The 20,250-nt window shown below is 36.8% G+C and overlaps 2 protein-coding genes across 4 annotated transcripts; one reads left to right on the forward strand and one right to left on the reverse strand.

Annotated features, from left to right (window-relative positions):
* On the forward strand, window positions 1–9,861 carry LOC113100269 (calnexin-like). Its single transcript, XM_026265049.1, has 15 exons — window positions 1–344; window positions 931–1,104; window positions 1,274–1,347; window positions 1,703–1,761; window positions 1,936–2,077; window positions 2,159–2,240; window positions 2,409–2,601; window positions 2,849–3,038; window positions 3,286–3,399; window positions 4,908–5,064; window positions 5,245–5,460; window positions 5,560–5,676; window positions 7,139–7,289; window positions 7,375–7,490; window positions 8,865–9,861. Exons 2-15 carry the CDS (start codon window positions 931–933, stop codon window positions 8,943–8,945), a joined length of 1,866 nt encoding a protein of 621 aa, XP_026120834.1. The 5' UTR covers window positions 1–344; the 3' UTR covers window positions 8,946–9,861.
* A 38-nt stretch (window positions 9,862–9,899) lies between these two features.
* On the reverse strand, window positions 9,900–15,106 carry LOC113100270 (short coiled-coil protein A-like). Of its 3 annotated transcripts, XM_026265051.1 has the most exons (5): window positions 14,844–15,071; window positions 12,308–12,430; window positions 11,648–11,719; window positions 11,455–11,535; window positions 9,900–11,254 (listed from the first exon to the last, which is right to left on the reverse strand). In XM_026265051.1, exons 3-5 carry the CDS (start codon window positions 11,664–11,666, stop codon window positions 11,112–11,114), a joined length of 243 nt encoding a protein of 80 aa, XP_026120836.1. In that variant the 5' UTR covers window positions 11,667–11,719; window positions 12,308–12,430; window positions 14,844–15,071; the 3' UTR covers window positions 9,900–11,111. The 3 variants fall into 3 exon arrangements, with proteins under 3 accessions (XP_026120836.1, XP_026120835.1, XP_026120837.1); XM_026265050.1 differs by lacking the exon at window positions 12,308–12,430 and having other exon boundaries at window positions 14,844–15,106; XM_026265052.1 differs by lacking the exons at window positions 12,308–12,430; window positions 14,844–15,071 and adding an exon at window positions 11,853–12,267.
* Between the last annotated feature and the right edge of the window lie 5,144 nt (window positions 15,107–20,250).

The following is a 20,250-nucleotide window of genomic DNA, read 5'->3' on the forward strand; positions in this document are numbered from 1 at the left end:
GGGCGGTTGTCAGTTGCGTCCTGCGCTTCTGATAACAGTGCTGCGTTCAGCCCATAGACTGTATTAAAACAGGTTCAGCCCGAACAAAAGGTTGCCCACCGGGTTGAGCACCTACCCATTGCAATAATAAACAATTATAATTATTGTTGTACAGTGACAAACATTACGCTATATTGATGTGCGCATGCCTAGTAGCCGTCGCTGTTTCCATCCTAGCGTAAACCCCGATGACACTCTCGCTCATTCATAGCGGACTCTTCGCGCCGAAACACTGCATGACGAACTCATCCGCTTAAGCTACACTTAACCGACAGATTGACCATATATTCATTCAGCTGGAGGAGGTGAGTGAACGAAGACATTTTCTTTCTTTTTTTCTTTCTTTTCTTTTTGCTAAACACTATAAACGTTGAACATGCAGACAGCCCTGATCATCTTCTTCATCACCATCGTCATCACCCAGTTAACGGGGAACGTACCGCAGCAAGCCAGAAGGCGTTATTATAATGTCTATTTTTATAAATATTGTAAATTAATATTTGTAAAGAAACTAAATGTATATCTATTTTAAGAAACCCAAAATTACCTGGAAGTAATTGTAATTAAAAGTAGCGTTACCTGTTAACACTCGCTTTTTTTCTGCTGGTATAACGTTCAACTGTGAATATTTAAAAAAAAAAAAAAAAAAAAGCATTACGTTTCGCGGTAAAAATAGAAATAGTATACAATAATATTCTCTTCTGATGGCAGATGTGTCAATCAATATCGGGGTCAACGTGTCATAAGATAAGACGTTCTGCCTCAAAGAAGAATATAAAATGAATATATATATATATATATATATATATATATATATATATATATATATATATATGTATGTATAGATAGATATATAGATAGATCTCTCTCTGTCTCTCTCTTTTTTGGTAGATGAAGTTGCGGTGGGGCTGGACGTGTCTCTTGTTGCTCTCCATCTCCATGGTGACATGGGCTCAGAAAGAAGAGCTGGATGACGAAGAGGAGGCTCAAGTGGAAGATGGAGATGTGGACGTGGAGACAGACAGTGGAGAAAGCACCGAGGTGGACGCCCATGTGTCTTTTGAGGTAAGTCAACACTCATTCCAAACAATACATATTTGTTGTAATGCACACTGCTCCTCATAAGAGCAAAATATGTGTCAGTAGAGTTATCCATGATCAGTGTTCATACTAAATGGCTTGAGTTATGAGCTATTCATGTCATCTGTAAATATGCATTATTTGGCACGAATAGGTAACGTACAAGACCCCAGTTCCAACAGGAGACGTGTACTTCACTGCAACATTCGATGATGAGTCTTTGAGCAGGTTTGTCAATCTTATCAGATTTCCATCACACAAATTATTCTTGTAATCCATTCATGTTTGCTTTGAGATCACCTTTATTGAACTGTACTTCGAAATATTGACAACAGTCACATTTAGCAGATTATCCCCTTTTTTCTTTTCTTTTTTAATACAGCTGCTAAACTGACCACAAAACTGTTCAATAGCTGATTGTATATTGAATATTTATAGCACTCCTCAGATTGTTGTCCAGTCAGTGATGACTTAACGATCACAATATTTATTTTAAATATATATTCTATTTACACTGCATGGTTTCTTTTTTCTTATTACTTAATTATGTGTTAGCTTTTTCACGTTTTATTATTTTCCGCAGCTGGCAGGTGTCTAAAACAATGAAAGAGGATGCCGATGAAGATATTGCAAAATATGACGGTTAGTTTTCCAGCTTGATTTAGAATTTTGTGATTATTGAGTGTTGCTTTATGATTGTCTGATTTTAAATAATACTAAAAATGTATTTTATCATTAAACCCTTCTTCTAAAAACTGTTATCCTTTAAAGAACAAACTAAAACCATTGTATTCTGTATGTTTTTCATGCCTGTAGGTAAATGGGAGGTTGAGGCCCTGAAGGAAAACAAGGTGCCTGGGGATTTTGGCTTGGTTCTGAAATCTCGTGCTAAGCACCATGCCATCGCTGCCCTGCTTAACAAACCCTTTGTTTTTATGGACAAGCCTCTTATAGTCCAGTAAGTGGGCTACTTAGATGCACTTTCTGTGATATTTGAAAAATAAAGCTTGTGCATTCTAACAAAAACCAATCTATGCAGGTATGAGGTCAACTTTCAAAATGGAATTGACTGTGGAGGTGCTTACATCAAGCTGTTGTCATATTCCGAAGATATAGACCTGGTATCTTCATTGACTGCTTTATATGATCAGAACAAGTTTGTAAAAACATAACATAAAATTCAAAGTAAACAGATTTGATAGAAATTGAAATAGAACAGCGATTATAATATACAATTGCTTTTGTAAAGGAAATAAGTGATGTTGATGTGTATATTTTTTGACTCACAGGAGCAGTTTCATGATCGGACACCATACAGCATCATGTTTGGGCCAGATAAATGCGGAGAGGACTACAAACTGCACTTCATCTTCAGACACAAAAACCCTCTTAATGGAGATGTGGAAGAAAAACATGCCAAACGACCAGACGTCGATCTGAAGAAGATCTACACCGATAAAAAGACTCACCTCTATACACTTGGTGTGTACATTACTTGTGTACTATAATTGAAGCATGTGGGAACTCATTACATTACTGTACATTACATTATATAGATATAAGAAATGTTATAATGGATAATCAAATGAATCAATTGAAATAACTGGTGGTTAAATTAGACATTATTGTAAAGCCATTGTTTTGTTTAACAAAGCAGTCTTGCCTGCATGCAATCATTTTTTAATTGAATTGTTCCATAAAAATGTGTAATCTCTTCTCCTTTTCTCAGTTTTAAATCCAGACAATAGCTACGAGATGTTTCTCGATCAGTCCAGTGTTAGCAGGGGAAGTCTGTTGACAGATGTCATTCCGCCTGTGAACCCTCCAAAAGAGACTGACGATCCCAAAGACTCCAAGCCGGAGGACTGGGATGAGAGAGCCAAAATCCCTGACCCAGAAGCAGTCAAACCTGAAGACTGGTGAGATATATCAATGGGTCAAAATGCAAAGAATGCAATAAAAATAATCATTTTTATTGTTTAGTTGCATAAAACAGTATTTTGTTGTAACTATTACCTTCACGGGTATGTATTTCATTTCATTGTCATAGTGACAGACATGGCATTTGTATAAGTAAGGAACCATGTAAATTTATGAAGTCCTTTATTATCCTTAAAAAATAGCAGCAGTGCTATGTCAAGACCCATTTTTTCTTGATCTATCTAGGGATGAGGATGCCCCAGCTAAGGTGCCTGATCCTGATGCAGTGAAGCCTGATGGTTGGTTGGATGATGAGCCAGAGTTTGTGTCTGACCCCACTGCAGAAAAGCCTGATGACTGGTGAGAAATAAGAGGCTTGTGGCACTGCACAACAATGAGCTTCTAATGAGAATCAATTTATTTGCCACTTTAAATATTCATAAGAATATAATTTCAAAATATTCACAAAATCATAATCTATGCATCTATCTATCAATAATCTATCTATCTAATCTTTGGGATTTTGCTTTGGTAGGTTTTAGATTTAGGACAGCTGACCCCCAAAGCTTTTTTATATTCAGTGCAGTGGTCAGAATACAACAGTGAAAGAAATTAACTTTTTCATTAAGGGGCAACATTTTCCTGATTTCCAGGGCATTTTGCTGGTCTTTTTGTATTTTTATCAGTGAAGAAAATAAACAGACGGTCATGAGAAATTTGGTGTGGGAATGGAATAAGGGCATAACAGAATTTTCATTTTTATGTGAAATAACCCTTTTTGAACAAAGACCAGGCAATAACATAAAAAGGGGGCTTTTTTTGTTGTTAAAAACAGAAAAAGAAGAGAATTAATAAAAAGACAAATAAAGAAAGTTATAAAATAAAATGTATTGTAAAGTAATACATTTGTACTACTTGCATTTTTTTACATTATTTTAATAGGCAAAATGACTGTTCTAACCATAACCTATTAACACACTTGAGTCAAAGCCACGTTTAGCATGTCCTAGTGTAGCCCTGAGGATGGAAACTTTGAGTTTTACTCATTTCTTTGTCTAGTGGTGAATTTTCACAACATTAACAATATGAACTTTTACAGTGTGTGCACACATTCATTCCTAATTGTTTGCATGAAATGCTGAAAACTGCTCCTGTGATGATTTTGGTCTTTTCACATTCAGTTAGAAGTTACATTGCATTTATCATATTTTCGAAAGTGACGTGACATTCAGCCAAGTATGGTGACCCATACTCAGAATCTGTGCTCTGCTAACCCATCCGAAGTGCACACACACAGAGCAGTGAACACACACCCGGAGCAGTGGGCAGCCATTTATGCTGCGGCGCCCGGGGAGCAGTTGGGGGTTCGGTGCCTTGCTCAAGGGCACTTAAGTCGTGGTATTGAAGGTGGAGAGAGAACTGTACATGCACTCCCCCACCCACAATTCCTGCCGACCCGAGACTCGAACTCACAACCTTTCAATTGGGAGTCCGACTCTCTAACCATTAGGCCACGACTTCCCCAAAGTCAAATATGATATAGCTACACACTCTCACAGTTTAAATAGAAGCGTAATGCTGGAATTCATGCTCGGCCTGTGTGAACAGAGAAATCCCCTGAGGCAGCTCAAATGAGAAAGTCAGTTATCTTTGGTGCTGCAAATTTTGTACAACGCCAAGTACAGTACAGTACATTATTATTATGCAATTATGCCATGAATTATATTATACGCCTCAGTCTAGCCCCTTTTATCTGATAGTATTGCTAGACAGTCATCTGTATAATACCCTGTGCTTTTATTTGAGCTTTATTTCATGCTTTTCTAGCAACTTGTCAGTAATATTCTCTTCATCCCCCTTTCTCTCAGGGATGAAGAAATGGATGGAGAATGGGAGGCTCCTCAGGTGGCAAATCCAGCATGTTCAGCCGCTCCTGGCTGTGGTGAATGGAAGCCGCCCATGATCAACAATCCTCAGTATAAGGGCAAATGGAAAGCTCCTCTCATAGACAACCCAAACTACCAGGTATTAACATCTGGAGTCTAGAAATGCTGCAGAAGTGCCCATGTTTTATTCAGGACAAGCAAATGTCACACTAAGCCTGCAACTGTTTTAGCCAAAATGTTAATTAATGAGTTGGATACAATGACTAAAGATCTTTAAGAAGCACAAAAAGATATTTCTATTCAACATCTTTGTTTACAGGGTGTGTGGAGTCCACGGAAGATTGCAAACCCTGACTACTTTGAGGATCTGCACCCATTTAGGATGGAGTCATTCAGTGCTGTGGGTCTGGAGCTGTGGTCTATGACCTCTGACATTTACTTCGACAATTTCATTATTACCTCGGAGAAGGAAGTGGCGGACCGCTGGGCTGCAGACAGCTGGGGACTCAAAAAACTGGTGGCTAGTGCTAATGAGGTACACCTCTGCCTCTCGCCCCCATGTTTTGCTCTGGGCGTCATTGCTCACTGGGCTTTGGTTTGGTTGAGATACTCAGACTTTTTCTTTCTATCTTAGCCTGGAGTGTTGAGTCAGTTGGCACTGGCTGCGGAAGATAGGCCCTGGCTGTGGGTGGTTTACATCCTCACCATTGGTTTGCCTATTGGATTGGCTGTGCTCTTCTGCTGGCCAAAGGTATGTCCTGACCCCACAGAGGAGATCCCATTGAATGCAAAATAAAACACTTGATATAGCAGGCCTGATTTACAGCTATATTTAGGCTGTGAATCATATAGATGTGTGGGTACAGCGTAATAATTCATTACATAATCTGCTTTCATCACAACAGAAAGATTCTTTCCCGAATAACCAAAAGAGAAGCAGATTAAAACAAACACTCTGCCTACACACATGCACAATTAACTGTACACATTTGCACTGCATTTACATTTGACATGTATTTGTTAAACAGACTCTTTTATTCAAAGCTACTTACAAATGAGGACCACACTTGATTCATCCTGAGGAACTGCAGTAAAACTGCACCACAATGTGCTAGGACACATTTGAAGCTAGTACGACATGTTTAAAGAAAACCGAAGCCTTCCTAAAACCTTTATGTTTTGGTTTGATTTTGTCTCCTTTCGCTTCATTTGCTGTCTGGCACGGACTGCTATTTCGTGAACTGGAAATTCAATCCAGTTTTTTTAAAGCAAGGTATTTTAGGGCTGAAATGCTGTTTCAACCAATCAGCATCCAAGATTTGAAGGCTTTAGAAAAGAGGTGGTGTGTTCATGGCTGTACCCATCATTGAGGTCCCAGAGGTCCAGAAATAATTGCCTAATAATAGCTGTGCTTTGGTGCTGCAAAGATATTGTACAGCGCAGGGCAGTATATCAGTGCTTGGAGACGAGCATTACCGCTACCTTTTACAGAAACCAAGTGTAAATCCTAACATGATGCTTTGGTCAAAATGTGAGATTAGAAGTTAGTAAACACTGTATGTGTGACACCTGTGTTATGTTAGACGTTTTAAATGACTAACAGTAAAATCCAGAGATTGTAAAACATGAATTTAATGAACTTGAATGTTACATTTTCCTGATAGCCTTTCTGTAAATTCACTTGTCATCCTCAGACCTAAACTAGAATGGAGTAAAACATGTGACTTTGGAAAAGTGTGTTTATAGGACGTGGTTAGCATTTAGCATTAATTAAAAACAAAAGCTGGGGTTGGGTTTTTGGACCTCTATATGTGGCCATGATTGTCATACTCAATCTCAAGTGTTGGTTATTCTGAGAATCCTGGCTCAAATGCAGTCTTTGTTGTGTGTTTGCTGTGTGATGCGATCCACTTAAACAGACCTCATTACATCTAGCTATTTTCTGAGCATAACACAGTTGATAAATCTGGTTTACCATGCTAACCCCATTTGATGTATTGCTAAAGATTAGGGTGTTTAGGCTTAGCTTGCAAGTCCAAAATCCTCTTAATGTGTATTTATCATTGGTAGCATAGCAACAGGCAATCAGCGGCCTGCCCTGAAGCGTTCTACAGGTCTGTCACCAGAAATGAACAGGATGGTGCACGTTTCTGTCCTTTAGGCCAACTGCCTCTTGAATATTCTCAGCTCACACACTTATATGTGTATTGCAGAAGTCGGATGATGACTATGTGTACAAGAAAATCGATGAGCCCAAAGCCGAACCAGAGGAGGTAGCAGAAGAAGAAGAGGAGGAGGATGACGAGGAGGAGAAAGGAAAAGATGAAGATGAAGCAAAAGCAGAGGAAGATACTGAAGCTACTGGTTTGTAAAATTATGTATCCATTTTTGCTGTTATAAGTACCTTTAAGTGTAGCTGATATACTTAATTTTCGGACTCCTTTTTCAGGAAAAGAGAAAGGGGACGGGATGGACAACAACATTGGAAAAGATGGTGGAGATACAGAAGAGGAGGAAGAAGAGGAAGAGGCCAGTAAGCCAAATGAAACACCCTCAGAGGATGAAGTAAGCAAGTTTGCACTGGCTTAAAACACAAATATTTTTATTCGTGCAAGTAGATTACATACAGATTCAATGCAAAGGTGTGAGTAGAGGCCGCCAACACGCAATATTTATGCAGTAGTGAAATGTAACACGTACATCAATGCAGGATTTATACTCATCCTCCTTTGGATGGTGCTGTGATCCCAGACACTTCTGGAAAAATAATAAAGGACCGCGAATTAACTGTTGGAAAAGTTTCCCTAAATACGAGACGTGCTTCCTATTCTCAGATATGTGTGCTGTTGAATGTTTTAGATTTGTTTTATTCTGCTCATGACATACATCTTATGATTATAAAATTGGGCAAGTTTTTCCATTTTGCATAAAGAATTATCCTGACGGCAAGTGAGTCTGTTTTAACGTCACAGACTTCAGTGAATAAGTGTCAGCGCACACATGTATGTCGAAGAGATGGAGCAGATTAGAAAGTGAACTCAATAATTCTGACTAAAGTATTTTCATATATTTTGCATCCAAGAGTGTAAACACTTCAAATCTCTTTCCCCAATTACTACAGCAATATGAAACTGCAGCGTTGCACCAATATTGACAGACTTAAATCATTTGTTTTAATTAAAGCATGGTTTGTTTTCAGAGTATTTAGAGTAGTTTTATTTATCATTTATTAGTTTTTTTTTGTTGTTGTTTTTGTTTCATTTTCCCAAATTCTGTTTTTTATTTTTCTAGATAACCTTTTAATGATCCAATTAAATTTTAGTAATAAAAAGGGTCTTTTAAAATGTTCTTCATACTTTAATATTTTATATTAACTTTATCACGCAATTTTGAGTTTTTATCTCACATTTCTGAGGGGAAAATAATCAGAATGGTGAGATATAAACTTGCAATTATGAGAAATGTAGTCACAATTGTGAGATACAAACTGACAAGTCTGACTTTTTTTCTCTGAATTGTGAGATATAAACTCGCAGTCGCAAGTTATAAAGTCCAGAGTTGGGGTAAAAAAACACATTTTCTTGCATCATCTCTGAATTATAATATCTCACAATTGTGACTTTACATTCGACAATTCTGAAATTTTATCTCACAATTCTGAGAAAAAGTCAAAATTGCAGCAGAATCATGAGATTAAAAACAATTGCAGTTATCTTTTTTTTTTTTTTCATATAGTGGCCGAAACGGGCTTCCATAGAAATCAGTACTAACACAGTTGGAAATAACCTGCTAGAAATATTATGAATAAGTCACGGTGTTTGATTTTATTTTAAAGAAACTCTGTGATTGTGCCATGTTTTGCTAGACTGAGATTTCGGTTTGCACTGATTATCTCAATCCACTGATTGTTATTTGACTGACAGTTTTGGGTCTTTGCAGATGAAGGACGCCGATGAAGGAATTCAGAGCACAGGAGAAGAACCTAAAGCTGTGAGAAAGAGAAGAGTACGGAAGGACTGAAAATCCACATTTTGTCCATTTTTCTTCCTCCCTTCTCTCGTTCCTTTGCCTCTTTTTGCTGCATGCTTTCGGCAATATGCCCTTCAGCATGCGAAAAAACAGCAAACTTAGCCGCTCTCCTGAAGAGGTCATTCTTCATCCTACTGAACCTCGCATCCCCTCTTTCAGTCTTCCACTTAGTTCCTATCAGTTACCGTTGGGATTTAGATACACAAGTCAGACCTGCTGAGATTTAGCTCCAAGTTTTTCCCATTTCTTTTTCTTTATAGATTACTATTCAAGTAGTACCGGGCCAGTGTTTCCAAACTAGTAAGTTTGAATACTGTGAAGGGAAATGTACAATGGATATTTTAGAATGACAAACTAGTTTATGATTGCCTCAACATTTCTTGTTTAAGTTATTCAACAAAAAAAAAAAGAGCTGAGTTTCTTGTGAGTTTTTAAGTTATGATCAATTCGCTCTGATCATATTTATCGTTTGTATCTTGTTTGAAAAATGATGCAGTTGAGTTTAGAAATAAGACTTTTTAATCTTGCATTCTACTGTCATTACCACTGTTAGCAGGCTCTGGAGAAGAGCTCCGTCAAACCAGGAGCCGCCTTCAAACATCTAGGTCAGTAAAGCGCTAGGAATGCAAATCAGTATTGCTTTTTTGGCATGGAAGAGAGTCGTTACACACAGTCAGAGCTGATCTCAGCTCAGCATCATCACTCGTACTCTCTAACAGCAGACCCAGACACAAGCACACTGAAAACACACTGACCACCATGTATGAAGCAGACAGGTTGTTTTTCAGCTGCTGAACAGTTTTGTTTCTCTGCTTTTTTTAGGTTTTGTTCAGCCTTACAAGAACAACCTTTTGTTTACATGTTTGCAAACTGTTCATTGCTCTTGGAAATAAATATTTACTATAAATTTGTGCACCTTTGACATGACTTCGCCAGGAACCCTGGTTTGTGCGAAGGCAAAGTATTTTATTAAAGGCATAATTGTAACAAAATGAAATGTACACTTTTAGAACAGGCAGTACTTTACATTGGGACCTTGCAAACATACATTACACAAATGAATTTTTTACAAAAGTAAAATAAGATTGAGTATATAGTGTTGTGGTAGATGCTTCTGTGTCATATCATTAATTCATAGTAAGTGAAATTTCACATCAGCAAACTGAGCAAAGAGCAGAGCATCTGTCCTCCTAAATGCCGCCCAAGCAGACACTTTGGAGCAATCAGATCAATATCACTCAGCAGTCTCAACCAGACTGGTCTTTGAAAGCAGTAAAAGCTCAAATCCATTCATTTCATTTCATCCATTTTAAGTCCCTCAAACAAAAGGAAACGGCCAGGAAGAGCAAACTCTCCAACACAATGCTGCAGTTTACACTGGTAGCCAGTTTCAATCAATTGATCCTACTCGAACAGATGTTTGGTTTGTGCACTAGTCATACCTTTTAAGATAAATCCAAATATGAAAGCAAGTAAATGGTTTGGTGAGTCAAATAATGGAACATATGAGGAGGTACTTTGTTTTAACCAGTGGGTCAGGAAATTACAGAAATTGCATACTTTCTGCACCAGCTGAGCAACTGGCATTAAGATAATTGGCAGTAACCTTGGGTTAAATTAGAAAAATCACATGCCAGGTGAGGGAGGACTAATTTAGGGTATCCATCTTTAGCCTTTTACATCATGCACTTTAGTTATGTGATATCATGCACATTCAAGAGAACAGATCTGTGTTCAATCTTGCTGTACACTGCAAATTTTAGCAGTTGAAACCCAAAAAAAACCTTAAATTCAGCATAAATTATTTTTTAAAGAACCTGACTTCAGCTGTCTAGTATTTAAAAAGGTTGTAAAGTCAATGAGAGGGTCTGAGATTGATTATGTACCTGCTAAATGAATTATACAGGAGTGGTATTACACCAGCTCTGTACTTATCTGACCACAAACTGCATCAGGCATCCTGTTATATTTCGTAACACAGTTAGCTGACAAGGAAAGACAGCAGCTCAGTCCATTCAAGTTTTACCCATACCATACTGAGAGATGCATCAGTACATTGTACAACAAAATAAATACAAAATAGCAGCTTATATGAATAAGCTAGTAGTTTGAATGCTGGAAAGAGGAGATGATGGATAAAGTAGACGTGACCACACGTTATTTCCGTTTGCTTTTGGTGTCGGTGGTCTGAAACACGCTGGAGGCAGACATGAGGTTCTCGATGTACTGCCCGAGAACCTGGTTCTCCGATTTGAGCTTAAGGTTCTCCTCTTTCACCGCATCCACACGCGCAGAGAGATCTAATGGAAACAGACACAACACATTAGAGTGCATCACTTAGCTTTTTCCAGCAGCCATTTAGAGAGCCTGAGCGGATCAGAGTAGAATGGTTTGAGGAAAAACAGAAACATGATGGGTGTCTATTCAGTTACAAAACAGCAACAGCTAACCACTAAGACAACAGTTTTATATTACAATGTACACTCAAAGACTTTCAAACCTTCAAGTGTGTGCTGTAGCTCCAACACTTGGTTTATGAGTCTCCTCTTGTCCTCTTGCTCGACTTGATTCTCCATTTCTCCTGAAAACGCACATATAACATCTGAAATTGCGCCAAATCAACTTTCATTTTAACAATACGCATTTTAACTACATGATAAAACATATTATCACAACCTGTGGGTGATATTTACCATCAATCTCACAGTTCATGGTGTTATCCTGGTCCTCTGGTCTGAAGCGTAGGACTGTCGGTTGTCCGTCAGCTGTGAGTGAGAGATAGGCTATTATCAGCGTGATATAAAATATGCTTATAATATAAACAATTAGTTATGACTTTGAAAATGTACAAAAGTAATTTCATGGCAGTCGTTGGGAGTACCACACAAATAACGTTACCGTTTCAAGGTCCCAGCCCAGGGCATAAAAAGATACGGTTAAGTTAGCTATTGGCTAACAACAAACCATCGCCTGACATAAAGAAATATAGTTCACAGACAGATAAGATCGCTATCATTTAAATTACATGCTTAAAACGTAATTATATTGCTATTAGTACTCAACACGTGATATTTTAACTTATTTTTATGAAGTTTCAATACATGCTACGTCCAATCATCATCAGTCTCCATTGGTTCTTACGCTTTACAGGCCGCTACAGCAGCCTGGGTGATAAAAGACATGTTAGAAACAGGCCCCGATAACAAAACTCAGTTAAATAATCAGCAGCTAATAAACTAAAAAATAAAAAGAATAATAATAATAATAAATGAACGCCGACAGGAAATAAACATGATGGAATGTGATAAGAACTTAAGTAAACACACTGATAGAGTCACACAGTCCTAACTTACCTGATAAAATACTAAATTGGCCCCGTATTATTTATTATCAAGCCTCCAAAGCTGATGTCAAGGTAATGATGCAGGCAATCCGTTACCTCATCGCTTCTCTGTTTCTCTCTCGCATTGCACTCACTACCAAAAAAAAAAGCACCGACAGATGGAGACAAAGCTCATAACTGCCTTCTGTTTTTAAAGAATATTATATGAAAAACAATGCAGTATGCAACATAATAAACATTTCTCCTCATTAGAATTATTAGTATTATTATTTTGAAATTATTTAAAAACATTAATATGATAGTATGCTACTTTGTTGTCACATAACCTCATAGAATCATTCTAATACTAATCATAAATAAGTCTGGTAAAATCTGCCCAATTAAAACACAATAAAACCAAGCAGCCAGACATTATAATATTAGGAATCAACTACATAATGATGAAAGATTTTGATGAATTGTGTTCTTGACTAGGGTATTTTTCATAAATGTCAGGACGGGGAAAGATATCACGTGTTTTAAGTGTAAGCAATGCATCGGTCACAATACTTGGGTGCCAAAAACAAGGCTTTAATAGTTTTTATGTCATCTGCTTTCACATAAGTTTTTAATATTTACATTTTGTGGTTTATAATAGGTGGATTAATGGCATCTTACCCCATTTAATTTGACAACACGTCCAGCTATTGGGGCATGTTGTCACTAAAGGTCACCATATGTTATATGTGCTGTTTCTGCTTAATAATGGTTGTAATAATCAAATGCTTTTATTTCTAGTAAAAAGTGCAACAACCAGCTCCAGTCTGTACTCAACAACATCGTTTGTGTTCCTCACAAGAAACTAAGGTCATAAAGGTTTGGAAACTACATCAGGATGAGTAAATGATGACCGATCCTTCATTTTTAGGTGAACTATCCCTTTAAAAATGACCGCTCAGAGTAGACATGAGTCATCTGAAATATGCAGCCTTTGTTCTACTTACTGACTGCTCTGGCAGTAGCTATACACACATGATTACTGTATGTGTGAGCTCGTCTGTACACAAGCACACACCTACTGCCTCTTATGGAGGTTTCTGACATGTGTTGACACAGTGCCTCTTTATTCATTCCTGTATTTGGACAAGAAAACCACATGCTGCACAACACTAAAGTATGTAGATACTTAAGTTATTGCTAGAACCTAAAAAAAAAAATTAGCCTGAAAGCACTGTAAGTCGCTTTGGATAACATCGTTTGCTAAATGCATAAATATATTTATTTATTTTATTTAACTTATATCCTACTGCTCAAAGAATATACTTAATGCATCATTTAAAAAATGAAAGTAAACATTCTAGTACTTAATATTAATTGTCTTTATGTATTTAAGTTGGGGGTTCGATTCCCCGGGAACACATGATATGATATTATATGTAAAAATTGATAGCCTGAATGCACTGTAAGTCGCTTTGGATAAAAGTGTCTGCTAAATGCATAATTTAAATTTTTATTTAATTTAATTTAATAAACTAAATAATAATAATAGTAGTAGTAGTAATTGGGTATATGCACTTATTGAGTTCATGTTGTATTTGTGGCTGTTGAGGTGGGGTAGGGTAAGATTTGGGCAGGTTTGGTGGTATGGTTAGATTTAATGCTTGGCCATGGTCAACCATGCAATTCAACTACATAAATGTATATTTATGTTATTACATGTGTTATTCTTTTTTAAATGTAAGTACAGTAAACAATAAATTTATTGTATCAAATTATTAATATAAATTTTGGTAGTACATAGTTTTAAAGACAATATGAAGTGGGCAGTGTTACATCAGTATCACTGAGATACTGATTTATTTTTTGTATCCAGAGCAGGTTTTCTTTTCTTTCTTTCTTTTTTCTTTTTTTTCAGACATACTGTTGATGTTACTGCATTGGACAAAAACTTACTGACATTTATCATTAAGGGTAGTCAAAAAACTATTTCCCAAAGATTTTTATTATTATTATTATTATTATTATTATTATTTTATATATAATTTTGTACTTTTTGGGAGGGAATTTTTCCCACCTCAAAAATTCCGGCCTAAAACGATTGTTTATGAGCTTATATTTATATTATATTATTACCAAATATTGGATTCAATTTTTGGTCAACTTGTTTTCTTTCAGTTAGCACAGGCTTTGCATTGTTTTTTTTTTGTTTTGTTTTTTTAAATGGATTGATCTAAAGCTTTATTGATCTGAGCTTTTGAGTTTTTTGAGCGAACACTGCCAAATTCTTACCACAAATACAGCTTTGTTTCCCACACAACAACAGAGGTGCATAAGCTCAGATCAGTAAGGCCTATGAGCAAAAATGTCAACAAATACAAAACCTGTGCTCACTGACAGAAAACAGGTTGACTGAAAGATTGAATCCAAGGTTTGGTGTTAATATACTCTACCACAATGAGAGTGCATAATGTGCACCTGTGTGCTTCTATTCATGTACATTTCCCAGTTTCCCGAACAAAGAGAACTGATTTCAGATCAGCTTTAGGACAAGACAAGGCAAGTCTTACCTGAATCATCAGCTAGTGAGATGTTTGTAAACGTCCCATCATCTTCATCCACTTCTCCCTTCATGACCGAGAGTGTTTGTTCGCAAATGTGAGTATAATTTATTAGACTAAATGTCTTCGGTAAGGTCCTTTCTCTCACTCTCTCTCTTCCTGAAACGCTGCAGAGTTCGTCCGGCCTTACCCTCTCAATTATTCACCATCACCACGGTTACCAACCAGACCTGTGTGGTAACTCAGGTGACAAAGCTGAAGCAGACTTTAGGGCGACGCCTGCTGAGAGATCCAGAGTTCACTCGTTCACTTTCTCAGATTACAGTGAGACCCCCCCCCCCCAACCTTCTCACCCAACTGCGCACACCTTTAACTTTCTCGCACCATCTGTCTCATTTCATCGGTGCTCCAGTGTGACACATTAACTAAAGGAAGTGTCTGATGGCCTCACACAAACAAAACCACATGGCAGTGTTTAACTACACAGACTTAATTGGTTTGCACTTTGATCAGTGTTGTAAAAAGCCTGAAGTTTTACTACAAGCTACTGAAATGACTTGTTGTGATGCATTGATTGGCACTCTAGGTGCTTTCTTTCTTGTTTCATTTAAAGCTGCAGGCATAAGAAATCTTGACAGGCTAGTTTCTGATTCTAATAGAGTTAAACCAAAACCTGCAGCAAATACTTCTTATGCAAAGGCTGCATTTTTTCATACCATAGTATGGCAATTCTTTATTTGTCTCAATCTTCATGAAAGGACAACAGACATGGACTTGTAATGACAAAACTGGATTTCATGGGGTCTTCAAAAGAATAGTTCAGCCAAATTGAAAATTAGTTGAAAATGTATCCACCCCAGGAGGCCGGTCAAGATGTAGTTTTTTCATGGGAGCAGATTCGGGGGAGATTTAGCATTACATCACTTGCCCCAGTGGATCATCTGCAGTGAATGGGTGCCGTCAGAATGAGAGTCTGATAAAAACATAAATTCAGAATAGTTCCAAACAAATAGAACAAACTTTTTCACTGAGGGAATCTATCTATCTATCTATCTATCTATCTATCTATCTATCTATCTATCTATCTATCTATCTATCTATCTATCTATCTATCTATCTATCTATCTATCTATCTATCTATCTATCTATCTACCTGTCTGTCTGTCTGTGTGCGTGTGTGTGTGCACGCGTGTGTGTGTGTATAAATATATATATATATATATATATATATATATATATATATATATATATATACATGTACATGTATTTAGGTATAGGGTATGGCCTTGCATTGTTAAATGTTAAATGTTATAATATTAATGTTTTTGGCAAGGATCATCTGTACAAATCACATCGTCTCTGTCTGTTGGCAACAAAGCTTTGATAATCGTCTGACAAGTATGTGTGAAGTGCCTCCTAGTGGTTAGAGCCTGTCATAAATTACACGAGGAATTGACAGTGTTTTCATCGTCTCTGTGGGTCTCTAGCTGTGCTCACGAAACACAGATGTAATGCTTGTCAAAAGAAATAAACATACTTATGCATCATAGCTGCCTTTTAAGTAGGTTAAATGTTTCTGTGCGCTTTTAGTTCTGTCTATTAAATATTAGTATTTTACTTTTCATGTTAATTTGAATATGTATTAATTTTGTCTATTATACATTTAAATATAAAATGTTATAGCATAAACATAATTTGCAATGCCCTAATAATAAATCATATGACAGCTATAGACTGTAGTCAGGAAATAACATCTTTGCAGCTTAACAAAATGACTGCAACATTGGTGAAGCTGTTGTTAATCTTGGCAACACCAATCATAACACAACAGTATATGGCTCACATAGATTCATCTTTAAAGTGACTACACCATCATTTTTATTAATACAAAACTAATTGATGTGATTCATTTCGATTTTACCTTTGATTATATTCAAGGTAACTGAACAACATAATTTCCTACAAATGTTCCAAGCTTATTCAAGTTTAAATTGGTGCTATTTCGTATAATAATCTTTTTTATTGCCAAGGTCTTTGAATTAGTAATTTTTTTAGATTAGAGGTTAGGGGTTTTATATGACAGCCATATTCTGTGGAAGCCTGAGTATTTACAAGAGTGATTACACAGCAGAGACACAGTTAATGCAAGATTAGAATGGACTTTGTTATGAAATGTTATTATGGATTCATATTAGAAAGAAAAAATTAAAATGTTGTAATGATGGATTTGTTTTACTTAACAAGATGTTAATTGATTAACTGGACTTGTGTGGAAATCTTGTTTTTATCAGCTGTTTGAATTCATTATGACGGCACCCATTTTCTTTGGTGAGCAAATGATGCAATGCTACATTTATCTTATTCTGTTCCCATGAAGAAACAAACTTAAGTACATTTTCTTTATTGGCTGAACTTTGTTCATTCCTTTAAAGTTTGTAAAAATAACAAAATAGTTTAAGCTCAAGTCAACAAATTTAATTAGATATTAAATTAAAAATTAAATGTCTTTTCAGATGAAAAGTGAATGAATGAAAAGGAAGGAATAAGGTAATTCTAAAGAGAGGATGATGAAGGTTGAGATGGTGAAGTCAAGAAAATAAGAGAGATGGAAGAAAGGGACAAAATTATATATTGACACAATAATGGCACAATAAGTGACAGAGGGGCAGATTAAAGCATTAACACAAATGGAGATGTATGGGCAGTCTCTCGTTCTCTCTCTCTCATTGCTTTCTGACTACAAAGTTAACAGATGCCCACGGCTGGCAGTGGCTCTCTTGATGCTTGTAAAGGAGGCTCAACCCATCTGTACTGTGCATAAGCACAAGCAACAATCAATCCTGTACAGACCAAAATCAGCTTTGGGTTTAGGAACACCAGCAGAGCAATGAGAATTAATGTTATTTTTTGACTGGTGCAAGAGCAGTAATTAACCGTGTTACCAAACACGTGCTGCGACGGGATCTCTCCCTGTACAGACAGAACGGTTGTAATGTAAATGTAATGCTGTGAACACATTCAAACTATAGAACATACTTTTTTAAAGTTTCCAGTGTAAGTACATATTCAAAAGAAACATACTCAGAGAGCATGCAATTGTAATGCACCAAGTCACTTGTTTTATTTCTAAACAGTGTTTTGAAAAATAAATAAATAAATAATAAGTTGAGTGGCTAATTCAATGACTTAATCTTAAAAGCAGTTACTTGTTGCCACCTACTGGTGGAAAGGTGTACACATCAAAAAAGGGTCAGTAAACATCAACCAATCAAACAGCTTTATAATATACTACGCCTATATGCTGTTTTAATAATACCATGCAGTATAGTACACACCTGCATGTGGTTTTCTGTTTTCAGTTTTTCACACCAATTCCACCTTCCTCTTTCTCTTACTAGTCAAGCAGATCTTTTCTCCTTATTAACAGAAATCACGTTGCCAGTGACCACACAAATGATAATATCCTAACACAGCCTGTTCAGACCATATAGGACACACCAGGGAGTGAAGGTGCCCCTGTGCCCACGTTTTGCTCAGCCAAGCCAGGGGAAGAGGAGGCAGCACTGAACCTGGCTCCAGTGCTTTGAGGCGTGACATCCAGCCGAGGTTCAATCTGCCTGCACTGCAAAATGATGCAGTACAATAAACCCGACCCTGAAGACAGGTTCCAAATCACCACTCTTCTGCACAGTGCATGAAATTATAAGTGCATGAAATTATAAGATATAGGAATCACAAGGAATCGCAAATCTGTAAATGGTCCTTTTTTATGCAATGATAAAGACACATATGCAGAAAAAAAAAAACAGCAGCAAAGTATATATGTATTTTATGTGACATTGAAAATGAAAATTTGTAATGCTAGTTTCAAGTATTTAAGGTCCATCACTTAATTGATTTGTTGTCGAAATATGTTTAGATGCTCGTGGTCTGGAGAGTCTGATATGTATATGAGCATGTAAGCAAGAATTTGGGAGGGCTGGCCCTGGAGAGGCTTCAGGAAGGGGAGTGCGAGGCGCTGTTGCGGCGACACTACAGGAAGAAGCTGTCATCGTGGTGGAGTGCCAGGGCCATCTCAGATGCAGATGGTCTCTATGACTTCATCATGTCATCTTCCTCACCCTACAGAACCTCCAACCGTAAATCCACATGCTAAACAAAAACTCTTTTGTAAGATCTATTGGAGTCGTGGTTTCTGTAGTTTGCACCTCTAAATACTCATTTAAAAATATCAGCCATCACAGACTATAATGCAAATTTTGGTAATAATAGAAAAACAATCATCAGCACTAACAGCCAGGGAACCAGGCCCATAGGGGGCCTCAGCAAACTTCCAAGGGGGCCTTAAGATGACTACTTTTCGAAGGGGATCAACATATGAGAACAGTTTAACACAATCGGATCAAGCTTAACATTTTGAATGACCTTCTTTGAAGTTTACCTTTGTTTGATCTGCAACCTGTAGTTTCACATTCCATAGTTCGGCTCAACTCATTCCTCTTCATGTTTCGCTCCTCCGCTCTGCCGGCTCATAACTGTAGTTCAATTCATTCTTCTCACCTCTTCACTCAAGTTCATCCATCTTTCTGTCTAAAGTCCCAATTTCTCCAGCAGTTGGTTCTCATTTTAAATTTGTTGTACCTATTTTTCTGTTGTTCTTGTAGACAGAAAGATAGCTTTATAGGCAGCCACTTAAAGAAGGCATAATATAAATTAAATTATAGTAGAACATTATAGTGCTTCAACACATACAGATGGATGTTAGCACTTTTTTTTTAAACCAGAGCATAATGATGCTGTAAATCTCCCAAAACATTCACAGAAGCTGACTCAAGAGTGGATTTCATTACATAATAATTTCATAATGAACACAAAACATCCATACATACTCAGATACATGCTTCAAACCAAGAATTTCTAGACTTTTCTTGTGATCTTATGTCATAAGTGGCCTTTATTTAATCTTCAGACTGATTTGTCCTTGTATACATTCATCTGAGCACATGATTCACGGTTCAAAAACAATTCAGATATAACACTTGAATATGAATACTGTATTTACTGTATAAGAAGCGATCCTTAATAAATGTGAACATGTCTACTTTAAGTGGAAGAATTTAATCTGAGCACTCTCTCTCTTTCTCTCTCTCTCTCGTTCTGTGTGTGTGTGTGTCCTGAATGCAACTTTTCATGTCCTGAAATGATCATATAATCACCAGGGTTTTCACTGTCTAACACTGTTAAATACAAGCACACATGCTGTCCTTTGTGTCTGTGAGTTGAAATAATAATAATAATAATAATAATAATAATAAATTATCGTTATAAATATCAGTGTTTTGTGTCTCTAAATAGGACAAAAATAGATGTGCACATAGATTATGCATGAACATATTGTGAGTTCAATGAATAGGTG

This window comes from Carassius auratus, unplaced genomic scaffold, assembly GCF_003368295.1.
Source record: "Carassius auratus strain Wakin unplaced genomic scaffold, ASM336829v1 scaf_tig00217213, whole genome shotgun sequence".
Lineage (NCBI taxonomy): Eukaryota > Metazoa > Chordata > Actinopteri > Cypriniformes > Cyprinidae > Carassius > Carassius auratus.

Excerpts from the sequence above, each read along its gene's own strand:
- LOC113100269 (XM_026265049.1), top strand. The coding sequence starts at position 931 with ATGAAGTTGCGGTGGGGCTGGACGTGTCTCTTGTTGCTCTCCATCTCC. Across the intron at positions 5,065-5,244 it reads TAGACAACCCAAACTACCAG|GGTGTGTGGAGTCCACGGAA; the intron begins GTATTAACATCT and ends CTTTGTTTACAG. Across the intron at positions 5,461-5,559 it reads TGGTGGCTAGTGCTAATGAG|CCTGGAGTGTTGAGTCAGTT; the intron begins GTACACCTCTGC and ends TTTCTATCTTAG.
- LOC113100270 (XM_026265050.1), bottom strand. The coding sequence starts at position 14,907 with ATGAAGGGAGAAGTGGATGAAGATGATGGGACGTTTACAAACATCTCA. Across the intron at positions 11,720-14,843 it reads CTCACTAGCTGATGATTCAG|CTGACGGACAACCGACAGTC; the intron begins GTAAGACTTGCC and ends TCTCACTCACAG. Across the intron at positions 11,536-11,647 it reads CATGAACTGTGAGATTGATG|GAGAAATGGAGAATCAAGTC; the intron begins GTAAATATCACC and ends GTGCGTTTTCAG.